General features: G+C 34.1%; 1 protein-coding gene across 2 annotated transcripts in view; it reads left to right on the top strand.

The window, feature by feature from the left end:
- UQCC1 (ubiquinol-cytochrome c reductase complex assembly factor 1) overlaps positions 1-18,568 on the top strand; it is a 130,987-nt gene that overhangs the window by 15,713 nt on the left and 96,706 nt on the right. For both annotated transcript variants that reach the window (XM_074292485.1, XM_074292484.1), the window contains exons 2-4: positions 3,795-3,896; positions 9,395-9,490; positions 11,005-11,112. In XM_074292485.1, the coding sequence (XP_074148586.1) occupies positions 3,795-3,896; positions 9,395-9,490; positions 11,005-11,112 (306 nt within the window). The remainder of the gene's footprint in view (positions 1-3,794; positions 3,897-9,394; positions 9,491-11,004; positions 11,113-18,568) is intronic.

Genomic DNA, 18,568 nt, shown 5'->3' with positions numbered 1-18,568 from the left:
TTGGATTAGCTCTTCTCTATGTTGAAGAAATCCACTTCCATCAGCATACATCCTCGTACAGTATCATTGTTGAAGTGTATAATGATCTTCTGGTTCTGCTCGTTTCACTCAGCATCAGTTGATGTAAGTCTCTCCAAGCCTCTCTGTATTTCTCCTGTTGGTCATTTCTTATAGAACAATAATATTCCATAACATTCATATACCATAGTTTACCCAACCATTCTCCAATTGATGGACATCCATTCATCTTCCAGCTTCTAGCCACTATGAAAAGGGCTGCCACAAACATTTTGGCACATACAGGACCCTTTCCCTTTTCTAGTAGTTCCTTGGGGTATAAGCCCAGTAGTAGTATGGCTGGGTCAAAGGGTATGCACATTTTGATAACTTTTTGGGCATAATTCCAGATTGCTCTCCAGAATGGTTGGATTCTTTCACAACTCCACCAACAATGCATCAGTGTCCCACTTTTCCCACAGCCCCTCCAACATTCATCGTTATTTGTTCCTGTCATCTTAGCCAATCTGACAGGTGTGTAATGATACCTCAGAGTTGTCTTAATTTGCATTTCTCTGATCAATAGTGATTTGGAACACTCTTTCATATGAGTGGAAATAGTTTTAATTTCATCATCTGAAAATTGTCTGTTCATATCCTTTGACCATTTATCAATTGGAGAATGGCTTGATTTCTTATAAATTAAAGTCAATTCTCTGTATATTTTGGAGATGAGGCCTTTATCAGAACCTTTATATGTAAAAATTTTTTCCCAATTTGTTACTTCCCTTCTAATCTTGTTTGCATTAGTTTTGTTTGTGCAGAAACTTTTTAATTTGGTGTAATCAAAATGTTCTATTTTGTGATCAATAATGGTCTCTAGTTCTCCCTTGGACACAAACTCCTTCCTCCTCCACAAGTCTGAGAGGTAAACCATCCCATGTTCCTCCAATTTATTTATGATTTCGTTCTTTATGCCTAAATCTTGGACCCATTTTGATCTAATCTTAGTATGTGGTGTTAAATGTGGGTCCATGCCTAGTTTCTGCCATACTAATTTCCAGTTTTCCCAGCAGTTTTTGTCAAATAATGAATTCTTATCCCAAAATTTGGGATCTTTGGGTTTGTCAAAGATTAGATTGCTATTTTTATTCACTATCTTGCCTTGTGAACCTAACCTATGCCACTGATCAACTAGTCTATTTCTTAGCCAATACCAAATTGTTTTGGTGACTGTTGCTTTATAATATAGCTTTAAATCAGGTACACTTAGACCACCTTCCTCTGACTTTTTTTTCATTAGTTCCCTTGCAATTCTCGACCTTTTATTCTTCCATATGAATTTTGTTGTTATTTTTTCTAGGTCATTAAAATAGTTTCTTGGGAGTCTGATTGGTATAGCACTAAATAAATAGATTAGTTTGGGGAGTATTGTCAGCTTGAGAGGTATTTAATCCTTAAAGACCCTGCAGAGATAGTAATGCTTTTCTTCTTCTTTTTCCTTCAATTTTCTGTTCTAAATTATCTCTCCCCATCTCCACTTCTCCATTTATTAAGAAGGCAAGAAAAATATATTACAAATAAGTATAATTGTGCAAAAAAATTCCCATATTAGCTACATTTAAAAAAATGAAAAACTATATGCTTCAGTTTGTAATCTTTTTTAAAATTATTTTTTATATTCGATTGCATTTTTTATTTATTTTATTGAATATTTCCCAATTATATTTTAATCTGGTTCTCCTAACATCCTCAATTGGGGAGTATAGATAGAGGCCTTAAGAACTCCTTTCTCTCTTAGCTTCTTTTTTTTTTTTTAATTAATTTTATAATTATAACTTTTTTTTTTTTGACAGTACATATGCATAGGTAATTTTTTACATTATCCCTTGTACTCCCTTCTGTTCCAAATTTTCCCCTCCTTCCCTCCACCCTCTCCCCTAGATGGCAGGCATTCCCATACATATTAAATATGTTATACTATATCCTAGATACAATATATGTGTGCAGAACCGATTTTTGTTGTTGTTGTTGTTGTTGTTGCTAAGGTAGAAATGGATTCAGAAGGTAAAAATAACCTGAGAAGAAAAACAAAAATGCAAACAATTTTACACTCTTCAATTTGTAATCTTAAGATTATCAGTTCTCTATAGCATGTTTTATCATGAGTTCTTTGGAGTTGTGGTTGGTTATTGTATTGATCAGTTATCAAGTCTTTCAGAGTTCATATCTTTATGTTATTATTATTATATAACTTGTCCAGATTCTGATTATATTACATTGTATTAGTCCATACAAGTCTTTCCAGGTTTTTCTGAAACCATCCTCTTTGTTATTTCTGACAGTGCAATGATATTCCATCACATTCACATACCATAACTTGTTAAGCCATTCCCGAAATAATGGGCATACCTTTAATTTCTAATTCTTTTCTACCACAAAAAGACCTGGTATAAGTATTTTTGCATATTGGGTCTTTTCCTCTTTCTTTGATCTCTTCAGTGTATAGATCCAGTAGTGGATATTGCTGGGCAAAAGTTTAATAGCTTTTTGGGGATAGTTCCAAATTGGGTTCCTGAATAGTTGAACTAGTTCATGGTTCCAAGGAAGAAGTATGAGAATAGGGTAATCATGAAGTAAATTTTCTAACCTTACTCATTTTTAAATATTATTTTCTTTGAGTTGCATATTCTCTTCCCTTCTACCCCTATCTACTAAAAGGGCAAGTAAAATAACATTATGCCTATGAAATCAGGCAAGGCATTTTCATATTAGCCTTATTTTTAGAAAGCAAAAAAAAGTAAAGAGAATAAGAAAATTATACTTAAGTTTGCACATACTTTTCTCTCAGAAAGTGGATAGCATTTTTTCATTATGAGTTCTTTGGAATAATCTTGGATCATTTTGGTCAGAATAGTCAAGTCTTTCGTAGTTGATCATTGTTAAAATACTATTACTGTGTGCAATGATCTAGTTCTTCTCTTTTAATTTTGTATCAACTTTGTATCCTTCTCTTTTTCCACTTTGCCTATGTTTTACCTGTAACATTCAAAAGAAATATTTTGTGCGAAACTCTGAAAGTGATCACATTTAGTTAACTGGTTTTGTTATAAATTGACAAGCATGAATTATTTTTCGTACTAATTACTTTTGACTTGGAAATTTCATTCCTATTAAAATACTTCCTTGAAAAGTATGGCTTTCCATTCTCCAAGTTGTCACATATCCACTTTTTGTCCTAGTGTAAATTTTTTTCATGTTCTTAATGGCTCTTAATAAATGTAAGTTATCTGAAGTTCTGTTCCATTTGTAGCTGGTAGCAATTTACATTAACTAAATTTTGAAGTACTTCTGATAATTAGCATTGAAATCAATGAACATTTAGAAAGTATTGAAATGTCCATTTTCTGTGTCTTATTTATTATAATACATATGGTGGCTGTATCCCAGGGTTGTTTTGAAGATTATGTGAAAAAATGTTTGTCTCTCTCAAGTGCTTCATAACTGAAATTCTATTTAAATGTAAGTTATCATTGTTAATTTTTTAGGTCTTATTTCCCTTACAATCCTTTCCTTTACTGATGAACTTCCTTAGTTTCTGCCAGTTATTCCAAAGATAGCTACCTTGTCACTAGAGAGATGAATATTGAGAGGTGAGCTTCTTGGCCCCAATTTTAAGTGATCCCTTTGCCAAAAGATATTTGTTTGCCTTAGTATGATGGAATTTTCAAGCTTGTTTTGCTTGGTTTTTTTGCTTCTACATTATATTGATTCTTGGAAGATTCTCTTTTTTCTAGAAAGTCCAACGTGGTGTAACTCAGTGGGAAACAGCATGCAGCCAATTTACACCTTTACTTTCTCAAAGACAGTGGCTCCAGACATCCTCTGGCATTTTTCAGGTAAGATTTGTTGTTTATCTCTTAGTATTAAAACCTTACTGTTTGTGTCCAAATGTCATGTATTTATAGATTAGCCAACCAGAGTCTATGATGGGAATACCTCATGAGGCTCTTTTTACAAACTTCTCTAATGCTGGCCAGACCAGGACTCTTTCCTATAGGATGGGTGGTGCTGTTAATAAATACCCTAGCCAGGGATCTTCCATCACCCAGCTCGGGATACTGGGCTACAGTCTGATGACTTTTATTATTAGGAATTCCTTCCACAGATGCATTTGAGAATCTACTTATTTGCTTCATCACACTGCTGCAGCTGTTTAGGAGCTAAGACTTAAAAGGGCAAGAAAATCTAAAAGTGCTTCATTCTACATGAGAACCTGCTAAAACAAACTTAATATAGTGCAGCATTCAGAGATGGCAGGCTCCCTTCTCTGGAGAGTAAAAACAGTCTTTTCTTCCATGAGCCCTGGGTATCTATTTATAATGAAGTTGTGACATATCTGTAATTCACTCTCCTATTACATTTATAGGCAGTCATAGGATCCTAAAATTATAGATTGGAGGTAATAAAGGCCTAATTAGTCCAATCTCCGCTTTTTTTGCACTATTTTTCTTTCCTTTCCTCTCCTTTTTTATGATAACGAAAACTGAAGCTCAAAGAGTTTAGTTAACTTGCTCAGCTTTGCTCAGGTAATAAATGTCAGGTGGGATTTGAAACCCAGGCCTCTGGACTCTACACCCAATGTACTTTCCCTTTGTACCATGCTGCCCCAGTTCTTCACTTGCAAAGATTTCACTTGAACAGCTACATTTAATGGTGGTACAGCTTAGGCAGGCCTCTTAGCCATGTACTTTACTTATTCATCTGTAAAATGCTAGTAGTTCTTGCATTCCTTACCTCACAGAATACAGGTGAGGAAAGCACTTTGCAAATCTGAAAGTGAGTTATGTTGCAAATGTCAGTTTGAAACTTACTGGTGCTTAGTTTCCTGGTCTCTAGTTCCCAAAGCTGTTTTTGCTCTTAGTGTAGTGGAGTCTAATTTGGGACCTTAATTGAAATTGGCAGTCAAGGGGAGTGACATATCATAAATGGAGAAAGATATTTAGGGAACAAGTTATAATTGGTTTTAAATGTCAAACAGAAAGTTGGTATTTGATCCTATAGGTAATGGGAACCCTTGAATTTGAGAAGAGAGAGGTTTTGAGGCAGGAAGACCAATTTGGAGGCTATTGACAGATGAAAGGTTACAAAGGCCTGAGCTAGATAGGGATGGTAACTGTGGGAGGGAAAATAAGGTAATCATATGTAGAAAATGTTGTGGAAGTAAAACTGACAAAACTTGGTAACTAATTGAATCTCTCAATGTGGTTCAATATTGCATTAGGTTTTTTTTGGCTGCCTTATTATGTGTTGGCTTAAGGTCTATTTAGGCAAACAACTGATCATATTTCCCCAATTTTATATTTATGAAGTAAATTTTTAATGCCCAAGTGCTCATTTATATTTATCCTTGTTAAATTTATTATTTTATTCAATTCAGTCCAATGTTTTAGCATATCATTATCAAGTAGATAGCTTGGTGGTATAGTGGATAGAGCACTGGGCCTAGAGTCATGACACCTACTAGCTATGTGACCCTTAGTAATTCACTTGACCTCTGAATCAATTTCTTCACCTGTGAAAATGGGAAATAATAAAAGCACCTATGATTAGGTGTACAACGGAATTGTGAAGATCAAATGAATTAATATTTTTGTAAAGCATTAAGTGCAATAACTGACCTTATAGTACTAGCCGAGTGATCATGGACAAGTCCCAGAACCTGTTTCTTCATCTGTAAGATAACATAATAGGACCTGGAATTTAATAGGTATTCTATGTGAAAAACAAATAAGATATTCTATGTAAAGTGATTTACAATCTTCAAAGAATCTGTATGATTAAATACTTAACAGATCTGTGATATTATTGTTGTGTTTATTTCTCTCTGGGCAAAAAGCACACATAATTTTTTTTTTTTGGCCATATCCTTTTTTTTTAATTAATTTTATAATTATAACATTTTTTGACAATATAAATGTTTTTTAAATGGGCTAGAGGAAGGTCTCTTACATATTAGTAAACTCTTGTAAAGAATCTATAGAGAAAATGGATAAGAATTATACAGATTGAAAAGACATATATGTATGAAGCAATCAAGGTAGTGGCATGTGTAGTAGATATCCAGTCTTTTTTTTTTTTTTTTTTTTTTTTTCCCTGAGGCTAGGGTTAAGTGACTTGCCCAGGGTCACACAGCTAGGATGTTAAGTGTCTGAGACCACATTTGAACTCAGGTCCTCCTGAATTCAAGGCTGCTGCTCTATCCACTGCGCCACCTAGCTGCCCTGTAGATATCCAGTCTTAAGAGCTACGAGGACCTGAGTTCAGGTCCTGCCTCTGAGACCTTGATTGTGTGACCCTGCATGAGTCATTTTGTCTTTCTCAGCCACTGGCAACTCTCTTAAGATTTCTTAAGTTCCAGAGTATGTCTTGATTTGTGTTGGTAGAAGTTAACTCATTGGGAGGTACATAAACTAATCAAGTTCATTTTTAAAAAATGAGGATTATATATGTTATAATTATAACTAAGTCGTGATCCACATTCAGGCCTTCTTTCTGAATGCAGATGGATCTCTCCATCACAAGTCTATTGGAATTGTCCTGAATTCCTTCATTGTTGAAAAGAGCCATGATCAAAATTGATCAAATGATATCAATTATACTTGTGAAATCATGCAAAACATATTTGTACATTAGCCATATTGCAAAAAAAAAAAAATAAAATAAAATAAAGTGAGCAAGTTATCTTTCAATAAGTACTTAATTCATAACATCAGAGTAGCCAAATCTTTGACAGTTGATCATCATTACAGCATTGCTATCACTGTGAAACACAATTTCTCAGTTCTCTCACTTCACTTGCATCAGTTCTTTCAGGTTTTTCCATGGTGTTTTCTCAAACCATTCCTCTTTGTCATTTCCTATAATAGTATTTCATCACAATCATATGCCCCAATTTATCTAGCCATTCTCCAAGTAATGTATATCCCCTAAAAACATCCAATTCTTTGCTAGCACAAATAAGAGCTGCTGTAAATATTTTTGTATGGTTAGGTCCTGGTCCTTTTCCTTTTTTTTTTTTTTTTTTTTAATCTCTTTGGTAGCAGTGGTAGTAGTGGTAATTCTGAACCAAAGGATAGCAATTTTGTAGACCTTTGAGTATAATCCTAAATTATTCTCCAAAACGGTTGAACTATTCTCCCACAAATTACTGCTTTTTTTTTTCATATTTATTTTTTTCTTTGGTTTCTGTATCATCAGTTCACCAATATACTTATTTTTACTCAACTGTTACAACATCTATTACTTTTGATAAGTGTGAAGTTGTACCACAAAGTGGTTTTAATTTACCTTTGTGTAATCAGTAGTGATTTAGAGCATCTTTTCATATGACTATAGTCTTGATTTTTTTCTAAAAACTGTCTGTTTATATCCCTATTAGATTGCTTATTTGATTCAAACCAACATTGTAGCCAGTCAGTGGTTCATGACATGTTATAAATTCAGCAACAATTTATTAAGTACTAACTGTGTATAAGGTACTATTATATAAGAATACAAATCTGAAAAATGACGTGGGTCCTGAATTCAAAGGATGCTATATTGTATTTCACTCGTTTGAGTTTCATCTCTACTTAAATAGTCCTTTGAGGATATAGACTGTCTCACACTTTCTTAGTATTGTTCAGAGATCTTAGCTTAGAACACACTCACTAAATATTTGTTGATTGATAATCTTTCTTTCTTTCTTTTTTTCAAATAAGATTTAGCAATAGATTTATTCTTATTTGTATTTTGGGTGAATATATAATAAAAATGTTCTCAGCTTGGCTCCAATTAATGAAACTCTTGACAATCTTTCTTTTCCTCCTAAGCTTGAAGATACCTTCAAGGATTATAGTTGTCCTGTTTTACTTTGCCTCTCTTTTTTCTTTAAGTTGTCTTCTGTATTTGCTGTTTGACATTTCTGTGAATATGCTCAGTGATTTTAACTTTGGGTGTATCAAAGACATTTAAAGATGAATGCTTTCCTTTAAGGATTGAGATACAAACATTGGGTGGTAGTGGAAGGTTAGCAGGAAAAATAAATAAATGTACATATATGTAGGTAAGAACTAAGTGTTGTCCATTTTATACTTACCATCTGCTGTACTTAACATGGTGTTATAGAAATGTCAGTTCATGAATAATGGTAGGATGGGGTAGGAAGGTACAGCCACAGCAGAAATCTATTGGGTACTACTGGAGATGTTTGGGGAGAGAGGCCATTTAATCTAATGGAAGAGCCAAAACTCTAGCTAGGCAGAACCACTATTAGTTGTGGTCTTTGAACCTGTTTGAGTGCTTTGTGCCTTAGCTGGGCACCATTAAATTGATGTATGTGATGTAATGTGAGGTGTTCTGTGTTTAGTCTGCCCTTTACAAAGCCTGCTTGATACTCATGAATTAAAGCATAGAAGTCTTTGGGACAGACCAGAAGAATCCTGACTAATCTTTTAATAACTATGTTTAGAAGAATAGTAATAGATGATCTCTACAAATGAAAATTCCTTCCCTCCCCCCATTAGGATTAAAGAAGGGAGCAGTATTTTTGTTCTAAATGTCTTATTCCTCTTGGATTATGAACTGTTCATATCCCTAAGGAGGAAATTCTGATGTGAATTTTTTTCCCCCAATATTAAGATTAGTACTTTTCAAAATGCCTATTCCTGATTGTTACCTACGTTAAATTCCAGGATCCTGGGCTTGATCCTCCTGCTTCTGGCAATTAGCTCAGTGTGTATTACTCTCAGAAATATAAATCTAACCCAATCCTTACTTACAGTCCTGTATCATCACTTGAGAATCAGATACTTTCAAGTTGGATACCTCATAGATATCATAAATTGAATATGTCCAAACCAAACATGTCTTGGCTGTTTCTGACACATACCATTTCATCTTCTCTTTGTCTTTGCAAAAGCTGCTTCCCATGCCTAAAAGTTGCTTCCTCCCGAAACAAGTTTCTTAGAAACCCTAGATTTCTTCTGAGCTCAGCTCAGGAGTCATTTCCTACATTAGACCTTTTGTGATACCCTTGGTGTATCAGTGCTAGTGATTACCACCTTTCAGATTATATTATCTGCTTCTAAGTAAGTATATGTATTTTTTTCTTGAATAGAATGAAAGTATCTTGAGACCAATTTTAGTTCTGTATCTCCTGCATATGGAATAGCGTCTGGCATATAATATATGCTAATATATCTTTCTTTTGTTGATTTGTTAGTGGTGAGCAAATAGATACTGCGGAACTACCATGCTCTGATCATTGTAGAAATGACCCTGTGTTTTCAGAAGCCAATTTAACATTAGGAGTGAAGACTTAGAGTTGTTAATTTCTTTGACCATTTTCTTCCAGTGGTCCCAGAAGAGCTTTTCCCAAGTGGATGGTGGATCAGAACAGGTCACTGGTGTAAACCTGTGGCCAAACAGGGCATATCACACAACAGTCCAGGTGAGAAGTCACATATATGTATGTTGTAATTTTCTGTTTTAAAATCAAAGTACTAACATAGTCATGTTCTATTGGAAAAGTTCTTTAATAGAAAAGTAAGATAAATAAAGGAATCTGCTCTTGACTGGAAATACCTCTTATCTTTTTTTTTTTTTTTTCCCTGAGGCTGGGATTAAGTGACTTGCCCAGGGTCACACAGCTAGGAAGTGTTAAGTGTCTGAGACCAGATTTGAACTGGGGTCCTCCTGAATTCAGGGCTGGTGCGCTATCCACTGCTCCATCTAGCTGCCTCTATACCTTTTATCTTTTAGAGAATCCAGATTCATTTGTGACACTGCAGATTTTTATCAAAATGTTTACCATTTTTCCAAATACGGTTTTGTTATTTGAAATTTTATTAATGCAGGTGTATAGGTTCTTTTAATAAATTATATGATGGTGATAGAGGTAGCTAGGTGGCAGTGGATAGAGCATAGGATCTTGAGTGAGGAAAACTTGAGTCCAAATCTAGCCTCAGATATATACTAGCTGTATGTTGGACAAGTCACTTAACCTCTGTCTGTCTCAGTTTCTTGAAGTTAAAATGGGGATAATAATAGCACCTACTTTCCAAAGTGGTTGTGAAGATGAAATGAAAGAATATTTCAAAAAATTGTAGCATAATATGTGGCACATGGCTTTTTTCCTTTCTCCTTCCCTTCCTCTTTACTTTGAATAAATTTTATGGCTGCCTTGAAAATTATCTTTTTCTCTGTTTTTCTTTATGCTAGTAAACATAACATTGTTACCCTCCCTTTCAATTTATAAAGCTTTTATTTTCAAACACATGCTTAGTTTTCAACATCAATATTGTGTTCGTTTTCTTTTTTTTTTTTTTTTTTTTTCTCTCCTTTCCTCCCCTCCCCTCTTCCCCCAGATGGGAAGTAATCCAATATATGTTAAACATATGAAATTCTTCTATACATATTTCCACAATTAACCTGCTATACACACACAACACACACACACACACACACACACCCAGAAAGAAAACAAAAATGCAAGTAAGCAGCAACAAAAAAAAGCATAACATTCTTGCTCTCAGAATTGTTCATTGGGAACTAAGGTTAGGAATCTTTCTTTGCAGTACTCTTTTATAGAGCTTTCCAATGCTGTCCCAAGGAACCTTGTTTGTTGTTATTATGGGGGAAAGGGGAGATATGGTAGTGGTGGTGGTGGGTAATGGGGAAAGATATAGGATATAGAATTGGATATATGCTGTTTGGATCATTCATCATATATCTGTATTTTTCAGAGGATATACTGGCTACTAGATGCCCTCCAAAAAGATTTTAAATCTTAGACTTGGAAAGGAAAAAAACCAAACCAACCAAACAAACAAACAAAAAAATCAAATCGCAAAAAAAACACCTGGCAGAATTTGGTTTGGATAGAAAAAAGGTGTTTTGTTTTGTTTTTTCTTTTTTTTTTTTTTCCCCATATCTTAATGTTTTCCCTTTTCTTTCCTCAAACAGCTTCTAAAGTCTAAGGACTCCCCAAAACCCATTGAAGAGAAGGTTGGTGCCCTCACAAAGATAATAGAAGCTATGGGATTCACAGGACCATTGAAATACAGTAGATGGGTAAAGTCCTTTAAGATTTTCTTTTTATCTTGTTCTTTAGCTTTCTGCTCCATCATAGTTTTGTCTTTATTGCTTTTTAGTCAGTCTTTTCATAAATGTTCTGTTTTTCTGTCATTTGTACCAGTCAATTAAGTTAGGTCTTAACCATATAGGTGACTGGGGACATAGATGGAAACTTTTCATCAAGATTCTCTTATGGAAATACTTTCCTGGTACATGTGTAGGAAAACTGGTATTTCTCAAATGCCTATTGTGGGACCTAGTGGAGTAGCTGTTTTGATCTTAATAATATATTTTGTCTGTATATTTGTAGAAACAAAGCCAAAATGAAGATAGCACTACCACCATGAGTTTGTGGTATGCTTGATACTTTCCAGATGGTTTTGGACAAGTTTTTAGGAGTAAATTAACTTTTCATTATTACTTAGGAGATGAAATAGAAGTCAGCTTACTTTGACAGCTTAGATAAGGAAACTTATATATGTTTGTTGACTTTTTTTTGGCTGAAGCAACTGGGGCTAAGTGACTTGCCCAGGGTCACACAGCTAGGAAGTATTAACTGTCTGAGATTAGATTTGAACTCAGATCCTCCTGACTTCAGGGCTGATGCTCTATCCACTGCTCCATCTACCTGTCCCTGCTTGTTAACTTGGAATATGGGTTAGAGATGTTGAGGGAAAAAACAACTTAAGAAATGTAACCAAGGCATATTTGTGGCAAGGGCTTCATTTTTCTTTTTCTAATGTGAAGGGTGGGAAGTTTAAGAGAGGTAGGGACAGAATAACAAGAAAAAGCTTAGAAGAAAGAAGTACAAATAAGTAGGTGACTTTGAAAGCTACAGGTTGAATTTATCATATATTTAGAAAAGCAAGTTTACATAATAGAGATCTATGGTTTTATGGGAAATCCTCTTTTTCTGTTCTATTAGCTATATGATAATACCTTTTTGGGGTGTGATTTAAGTTAACAATAAAAATACATTTTAAAAAAAAAATCAAATTTGAATTTTTTGTTTGACTCCTGTTTGTAAAAAGTGTATTATGAAAATAGTATTTGGATATTTTGATTAATACTGTGGCGTTACAGCAGGGAGTACATTTTAGGCCTGGAGTCAGGAGTTATGAAGGACAGTAGTGTGTAAATAGCCTAGAACTTAGCATAGATCTTTCTCTTATTCTATCATATTGCATTATGTGTAATCTTTACCCTCATTAGATTATTTTTATGGATGGGGACTATGTAAATTTTCACTTTATCCCCACTACCTTTGATGTAAACCCTAAATAAGCTTATTCCCAGGAATTGATAAAAATGAGCCCTTCCTATTCCTTTATTAAACAGCATAATCAGGGCCATTTCCCCACATGATTCTGTTTGAGTAGAAAGATGAGAGAAGAAACTCTTACTCAACTTCCATTGTCTCAGTACTCTTTGAGACTGTTTAAGCATCTTAAAAAAAATGGTCACAGTAAACAAACTTGATGGGAAACTTAGGTTTCCCAGATTATCATTGGGACTCAGTATCTCAGTATACATCCTCATTACTCCCTAGATCCTGCCCTCAACCCCCTTTCTGTCTTCCTTGAGCTACAAAATATTTTGTTTTCTCAAACCAAATTGCTTATTCTTTTATGACACTACATTGTATCTGTTTGAACCTGTGAAGCTATTTGCATGTAAAATAAAATAGCAAATCTTTGTTTGGATGTGATGGATGCCTGACATGATTTCTTCAGGTCAATTAAATTGTAACCAAATTTCTTTTATTCTATTTTTATATAATATTCTTGTACATCTATTTTTTTTCCCCAAATCTATTTCATATTACCTCTTCTGGTACCATTTTACCACTTCACTTTGGCATGGTGCCTTGCACATAGTTGCCACTTCAATAAATGTTTCTTTAATGAAATTGACGAAGGAAGTAGCTTCCACAGGTGCTGTTTGGTTATTGCTACAGGGAAACAGAGAAAATAAAAAAGCAAACGTATATATGCCAGCTAGTCTGTCCAAATATAAGAAGTTCTAGTTATTTCAGAGGCTTTCAGGAATCAAGTAACAAAAGGACAGGGAAAGCTATTCTCTATTAGCTGAATATGATCAGGGGTAATACATACATCTAGAGCTCTAGAGAAAATTTTTCTGTTAAAGAAAGGGCAGTGAATGCTTTCTTTGGATAGATCTGAAGGAAATTCAATCACGATTAATTAGTCAGTAGATAAATAAGAATTTTAATGAAAAATTTGATTCACAGACTAAAACTGTCACTGATAATGGGACAAGAATGATAATGTTGTTCTGGTAATAGATGGGTGGTGACATATATCATTACTAAGACCTGGGCAAGTGAAACTAAGGTTATTGAAAATATATAAAGACCATCAGATTTAGCAGGTAAATGGTAATTTTGGAAAGAATAATTTCAGTTGAGTAATGAGGTTGCCAGCCAGATTGTGAAGCGTTGAGGAGAGAGTGAAATGAGAAGTGGAGACATTAAGTGTGGATAGTTTTTTCTAGGACTTTGACTAAGAAAGAGAGGGTATTATAGGGCGATAGCTTAAGAAATAGTAAGGTCTTCAATAGACTTTTAAGTGTGGCAGAGATTTGGGCATATTTGGAGGTAATAGAGAGGAGCCAGTATATGGAAAAAGTGAAGACTACAGAAGGGGGTGGAGGTTGAGGTAGCCGTGTGCCAGAGTAGATTGGAGAGAATATGATTAAGTGTGCATGATAAGACATTAATTTTAGAAAGGAAACCACCATCTCATTATCAGAGATTGAGGGAAAGAAGGAGAACATTGGGTGATGATAGCAAGGGTGTGTGAGGTGTGGATCAGTTTTCTTTGTTAAAATAAGAGATGAATTCCTTAGATTGTATGTATTCGTGTGTATCTGTTATTGTATGTGCACATAGAAGTCTTGAGAAGATTAGAGGTAGCTTCCCTAAAACGTGAGCTGGGAATCCTTTAGGGAAGTAAAACTAATGACCTTGCTGCGGTGATACCCCATTTATATTAGATAGTGTATCTTTGTAATGTCACAGTTGGTACAGTTGTGTGAATTGCTCTGGTTCTGTTCAAACAATCTTTGCTTGGGAGAGAAAGGGGTTGATAGTGGGAGAAATCCAGGACTAGGTTTGGAATGAAATGAGTAATGACAGAATAAGGATGCAAGAGTTAAATAAGAAAAGGACAGTTTGATATAGGGTTAAAACTGTATAAAAGATGGAGAAAGGAAAGTGTAATATAGGGATAATGACATGAAAGCGTATTGAGCTGGATAGAAGAATTGGAAGGTATGAGAATCTAAAATAGGTTTAGGAAGGGAGAGGTGTAGTGAGAGATGGCACAACAGGAAATTATGGTCAGAGGGAATATCAAAGTTTTTGATGAAGGAAGTAGAATGGGTAATGGTGAGATCCAGGGTGGTAAAACCATCCTTAAGTGTTAAAATAAAATCTTAGGAGTAGGTCATAGGATTTGAAGAAATTTATGGAATAAGTTCGAGAGACTATCAACATAAATGAATCCTCTGGCATAAGAATAGCAGTTGGAGAGGAGAGGAAAGGAAGATGAGACCCAGGTGCTAAAATTGTTAAGAAAGAAGGGAGAATAACTTCATCCAAGAGAATGATAGTGAGATACCTTACCAGAACTTATGGGCTGCATTCAGTGTAATTCTTAGAGGAAATTTTATATCTCTAAATGCTTACATTAATAAAACGGAGAAAGAGAAGATCCTTGAATCGGATATACAATTTAAAAAGCTAGAAAAAGAATAAATTAAAAGACCTTAATTAAATATCAAATTGGAAATTTTGAAAATCAAAGGAAAGATTGAATTATTGTTCTGTAAGAAATGACCAGAAAGATATTGAATACAGAGAGGCTTGGAGAGACTTACATGAACTGATGCTGAGTGAAATGAGCAGAACTAGGAGATCATTATACACTTCAACAACAATACTATATGAGGATGTATTCTGATGGAAGTGGATATCTTCAACATAGAGAAGAGCTAATCCAATTCAAACTGATCAATGATGGACAGAATCAGGAACACTAAGAAATGAGTGTAAACTGTTTGCATTTTTTGTTTTTCTCCCCAGGTTATTTTTAACTTCTGAATCCAATTCTTCCTTTGCAACAACAACGACGACAAAATTCGGTTCTGCACATATATATAATATCTAGGATATACTATAACATATTTAATATGTATGGGAATGCTTGCCATCTAGGGGGAGGGAGTGGAGGGAAGGAGGGGAAAATTCGGAACAGAAGGGAGTACAAGGGATAATGTTGTAAAGAAAATTACCTGTGCATATGTACTCTCAAAAATGTTATAATTATAAAATTAATAAAAAAGGAAAGATTGATAAAATTGAAAGTAAGAGAATTATTAAATTAATAAATAAAATTAAGAGTTGATTAAAAAAAAAGGATAAACTTTTGGTTAATTTGATTAGAAATGGAAAAGAAAAAAAAACAAATTATCAGCATGAAAAATGAAAGGGTGAACTAATCTCTAATGAAGAAGAAATTAAAGCAATAATTAGGAGCTGTTTTGTCCAACTATATGCCAATATATCTGACAGTCTAATTGAAATGGATAAATATTTCCAGAAATGTGAATTGCTCAGATTAACAGAAGAGGAAATAGAATACTTAACCCCATTTTAGAAAAATAAATTGAACAGCCATCAAGAACTCCCTAAGAAAAAATCTCCAGCACCAGATGGATTTATAAGTGAATTCTTCCAAACATTTAAAGAACAATTTCAATGGAAATTGAAATTTTTGGGAAAATAGATGGATGAGTCTTGGCAAATTCCTTTTATGACACAAATATGGGGCTTATACCTAAACCAGGAAGAGCCAAAATGCAAAGTAAATTATAGACCAATATGCCTAATGAATATTGATGCAAAAATTTTTAAATAAATTATTAACAAAGAAGAGCAGCTAGCTGGTGCAATGGATAGAGCATCAGCCCTGAAGTCAGGAGAACCTGAGTTCAAATCTGGCCTCAGACATTTAACACTTCCTAGCTGTTTGACCCTGGGCAAGTCACTTAGCCCCAGTTGCTTCAGCAAAAATAAAAATAATAATAATAATAATTTAATTTTAAAAATAAAAAATCAAATAAAAGATTTACAAAGAGATTACAACAACTTACAACTAGAATAATATACTATGATCAAATGAGACTTATACCAGGAATGCAGAACTGGTTCACTATCATGGAAACTATTGGCATAATTGACCACATCAATAACAAAACTAATAGAAATCAAATGATAATCTTGATAGAGGCAGAAAATTAGATTACAAACAAAATATAGTACCTAATTCCTGTTAAAAAACAATAGAGAACACAGGAATAAATGAAGTTTTCCTTAAAATGATAACTAGCATCTATCTAAAAACTTCAGCAAGCATTATATGTAATGGAGAGAAGGTAGACTCATTCCCAGTAATATCAGGGGTGAAACAAGCCCATTATCACCATTTTTATGCAATATTGTACTAGAAATGTTAGCTTTAGCAATAAGAAAAATAAATGGAAGAAATTATGGTAGACAATGAGGAAATAAAACTATCATTTGGCAAATCATATGATGATATGTTTAGAGAATCAACTAAAAATACTTTAAATAAACAATGAACAATTTTAGCAAAGTTGCAGGATATGAAATAATCACATAAATTATCAGCGTTTCTATATGTTATCAACAAAGCCCAGTAGTAAGAAATTCCATTTAAAATGGACAATATAAAATATTTGGGAGTCTATTTGCCAAGACAAACTCAGGAACTATAGGAACACAGTTATAAAACACTTTTCACAGAAATAAAGTCAGATCTAACCAATTGGAAAAATATCCAGTTGCTCATGGATAGACCAAACTTTACATAATAAAAATGACAGTTTTACTTAAATTAGTATACTTATTCAATATCATATCAATCAAAATGCCAAGAAATTATTTTATTGAGCGGAAAAAATAGTAACAGAATTAATCTGGAAAAAGAAAAGGTCAAGAATATGAAGGCCATTAATGAAAAAAAAAAAATGCAAAAAATGGTGACCTAGGTCTGCCAGACCCAAAACTTATTATAAAGCAGCGGTCATCAAATCATCTAGTACTAGCTAAAAAATAGAGTGGTGGATCAGTAGAATGAGTTAGGGATAGAAGGCACAATCATCAATGACTGGGTAAACCCAAAGATATTTTTGACAAACCCAAAGAATTCATTTTCTGGGGTAAGAACTCACTATTTGACAAAAATTGCCAGGAACATTAGAAAATATTATGCCCAAAACTAGTCATAGACCAACATCTCACAACCTATGCCAAGATAAGGTTGAAATGGGTGCATGATTTAGACATAAAAGTGTGATGGTATAATCGTTGTAGAAGAGTAAGGGATAGTTTACCTGTCAGAACTTTGGAGAAAGGATGAATTTATGACCATACAAGAAATAGAAAACATTATGAAATGCAAAATGGATAAAATTTTGTTACATTAATTGTTCTTTTCCTGAGGCAATTGGGGTTCAGTGACTTGCCCAAGGTCACATAGCCAGGAGGAAATGTTAAGTGTCTGAAATCAAATTTGAACTCAGGTCCTCCTGACTTCAGGGCTGGTGCTCTATCCATTGCGCCACCTAGCTGTCCTGATGATATTAAAATTTAAAAAAGATTTTGCATGAACAAAAACAATGCAGCCAAAATTAGAGGGGAAGCAGAAAGCTGGGAAAATGTTTTTGCAGCCAGTGTTTCTGATAAAGATTTCATTTCTAAAGTTTGTAGAGAACTGAGTCCAAATTATAAGAATACAAGTAATTTTCCATTTCTAAATGGTCAAAGGATATGAATAAATTTTTAGATGAAAAAATTAAAGCCATCCATAATCATCTGAAAAAATGATGTATAACTGTTGATTAGAGAAATGCAAATTAAAATAACTCACACCTATCAGTTTGACTAAGATGATAGGAAAAGATAATGATAAATGTTGGAGGGAATGTGGGAAAACTGGGGCACTAATGCATTGTTGATGAAGTTGTGGGATGACTCAACCATTCTGGAGAGCAATATGGAGCTATGCCCAAAGGGCTATAAAACTGTGCATCCCCTTTGATCCAGCAGTACCACTACTGGGTCTGTATACCAAAGAAATCATAAAAGGGGGAAAAGGATCCACATGTAAAAAAATGTTTGTAGAATTTCTTTTTTGTGGTAATAAAGAATTGGAAAATGAGTAGATGCTCATCAATTGGGGATTGGCTGAAAGTAATGGGATGTTATTGTGCTGTAAAAATTGATGAGCAGGCTGAGTTTTAAAAAGCTTGGAAAGAGTTGAATGAACTGATGCTGAATGAAGCAAACAGAACCAGGAAAACATTGCAACAGCAAGATTGTACAATGATCAACTGTGTTAGACTTGGC

Source organism: Sminthopsis crassicaudata, chromosome 2, assembly GCF_048593235.1.
Source record: "Sminthopsis crassicaudata isolate SCR6 chromosome 2, ASM4859323v1, whole genome shotgun sequence".
Taxonomy (NCBI): domain Eukaryota; kingdom Metazoa; phylum Chordata; class Mammalia; order Dasyuromorphia; family Dasyuridae; genus Sminthopsis; species Sminthopsis crassicaudata.
This window is presented reverse-complemented; position numbering and strand designations above follow the sequence as displayed.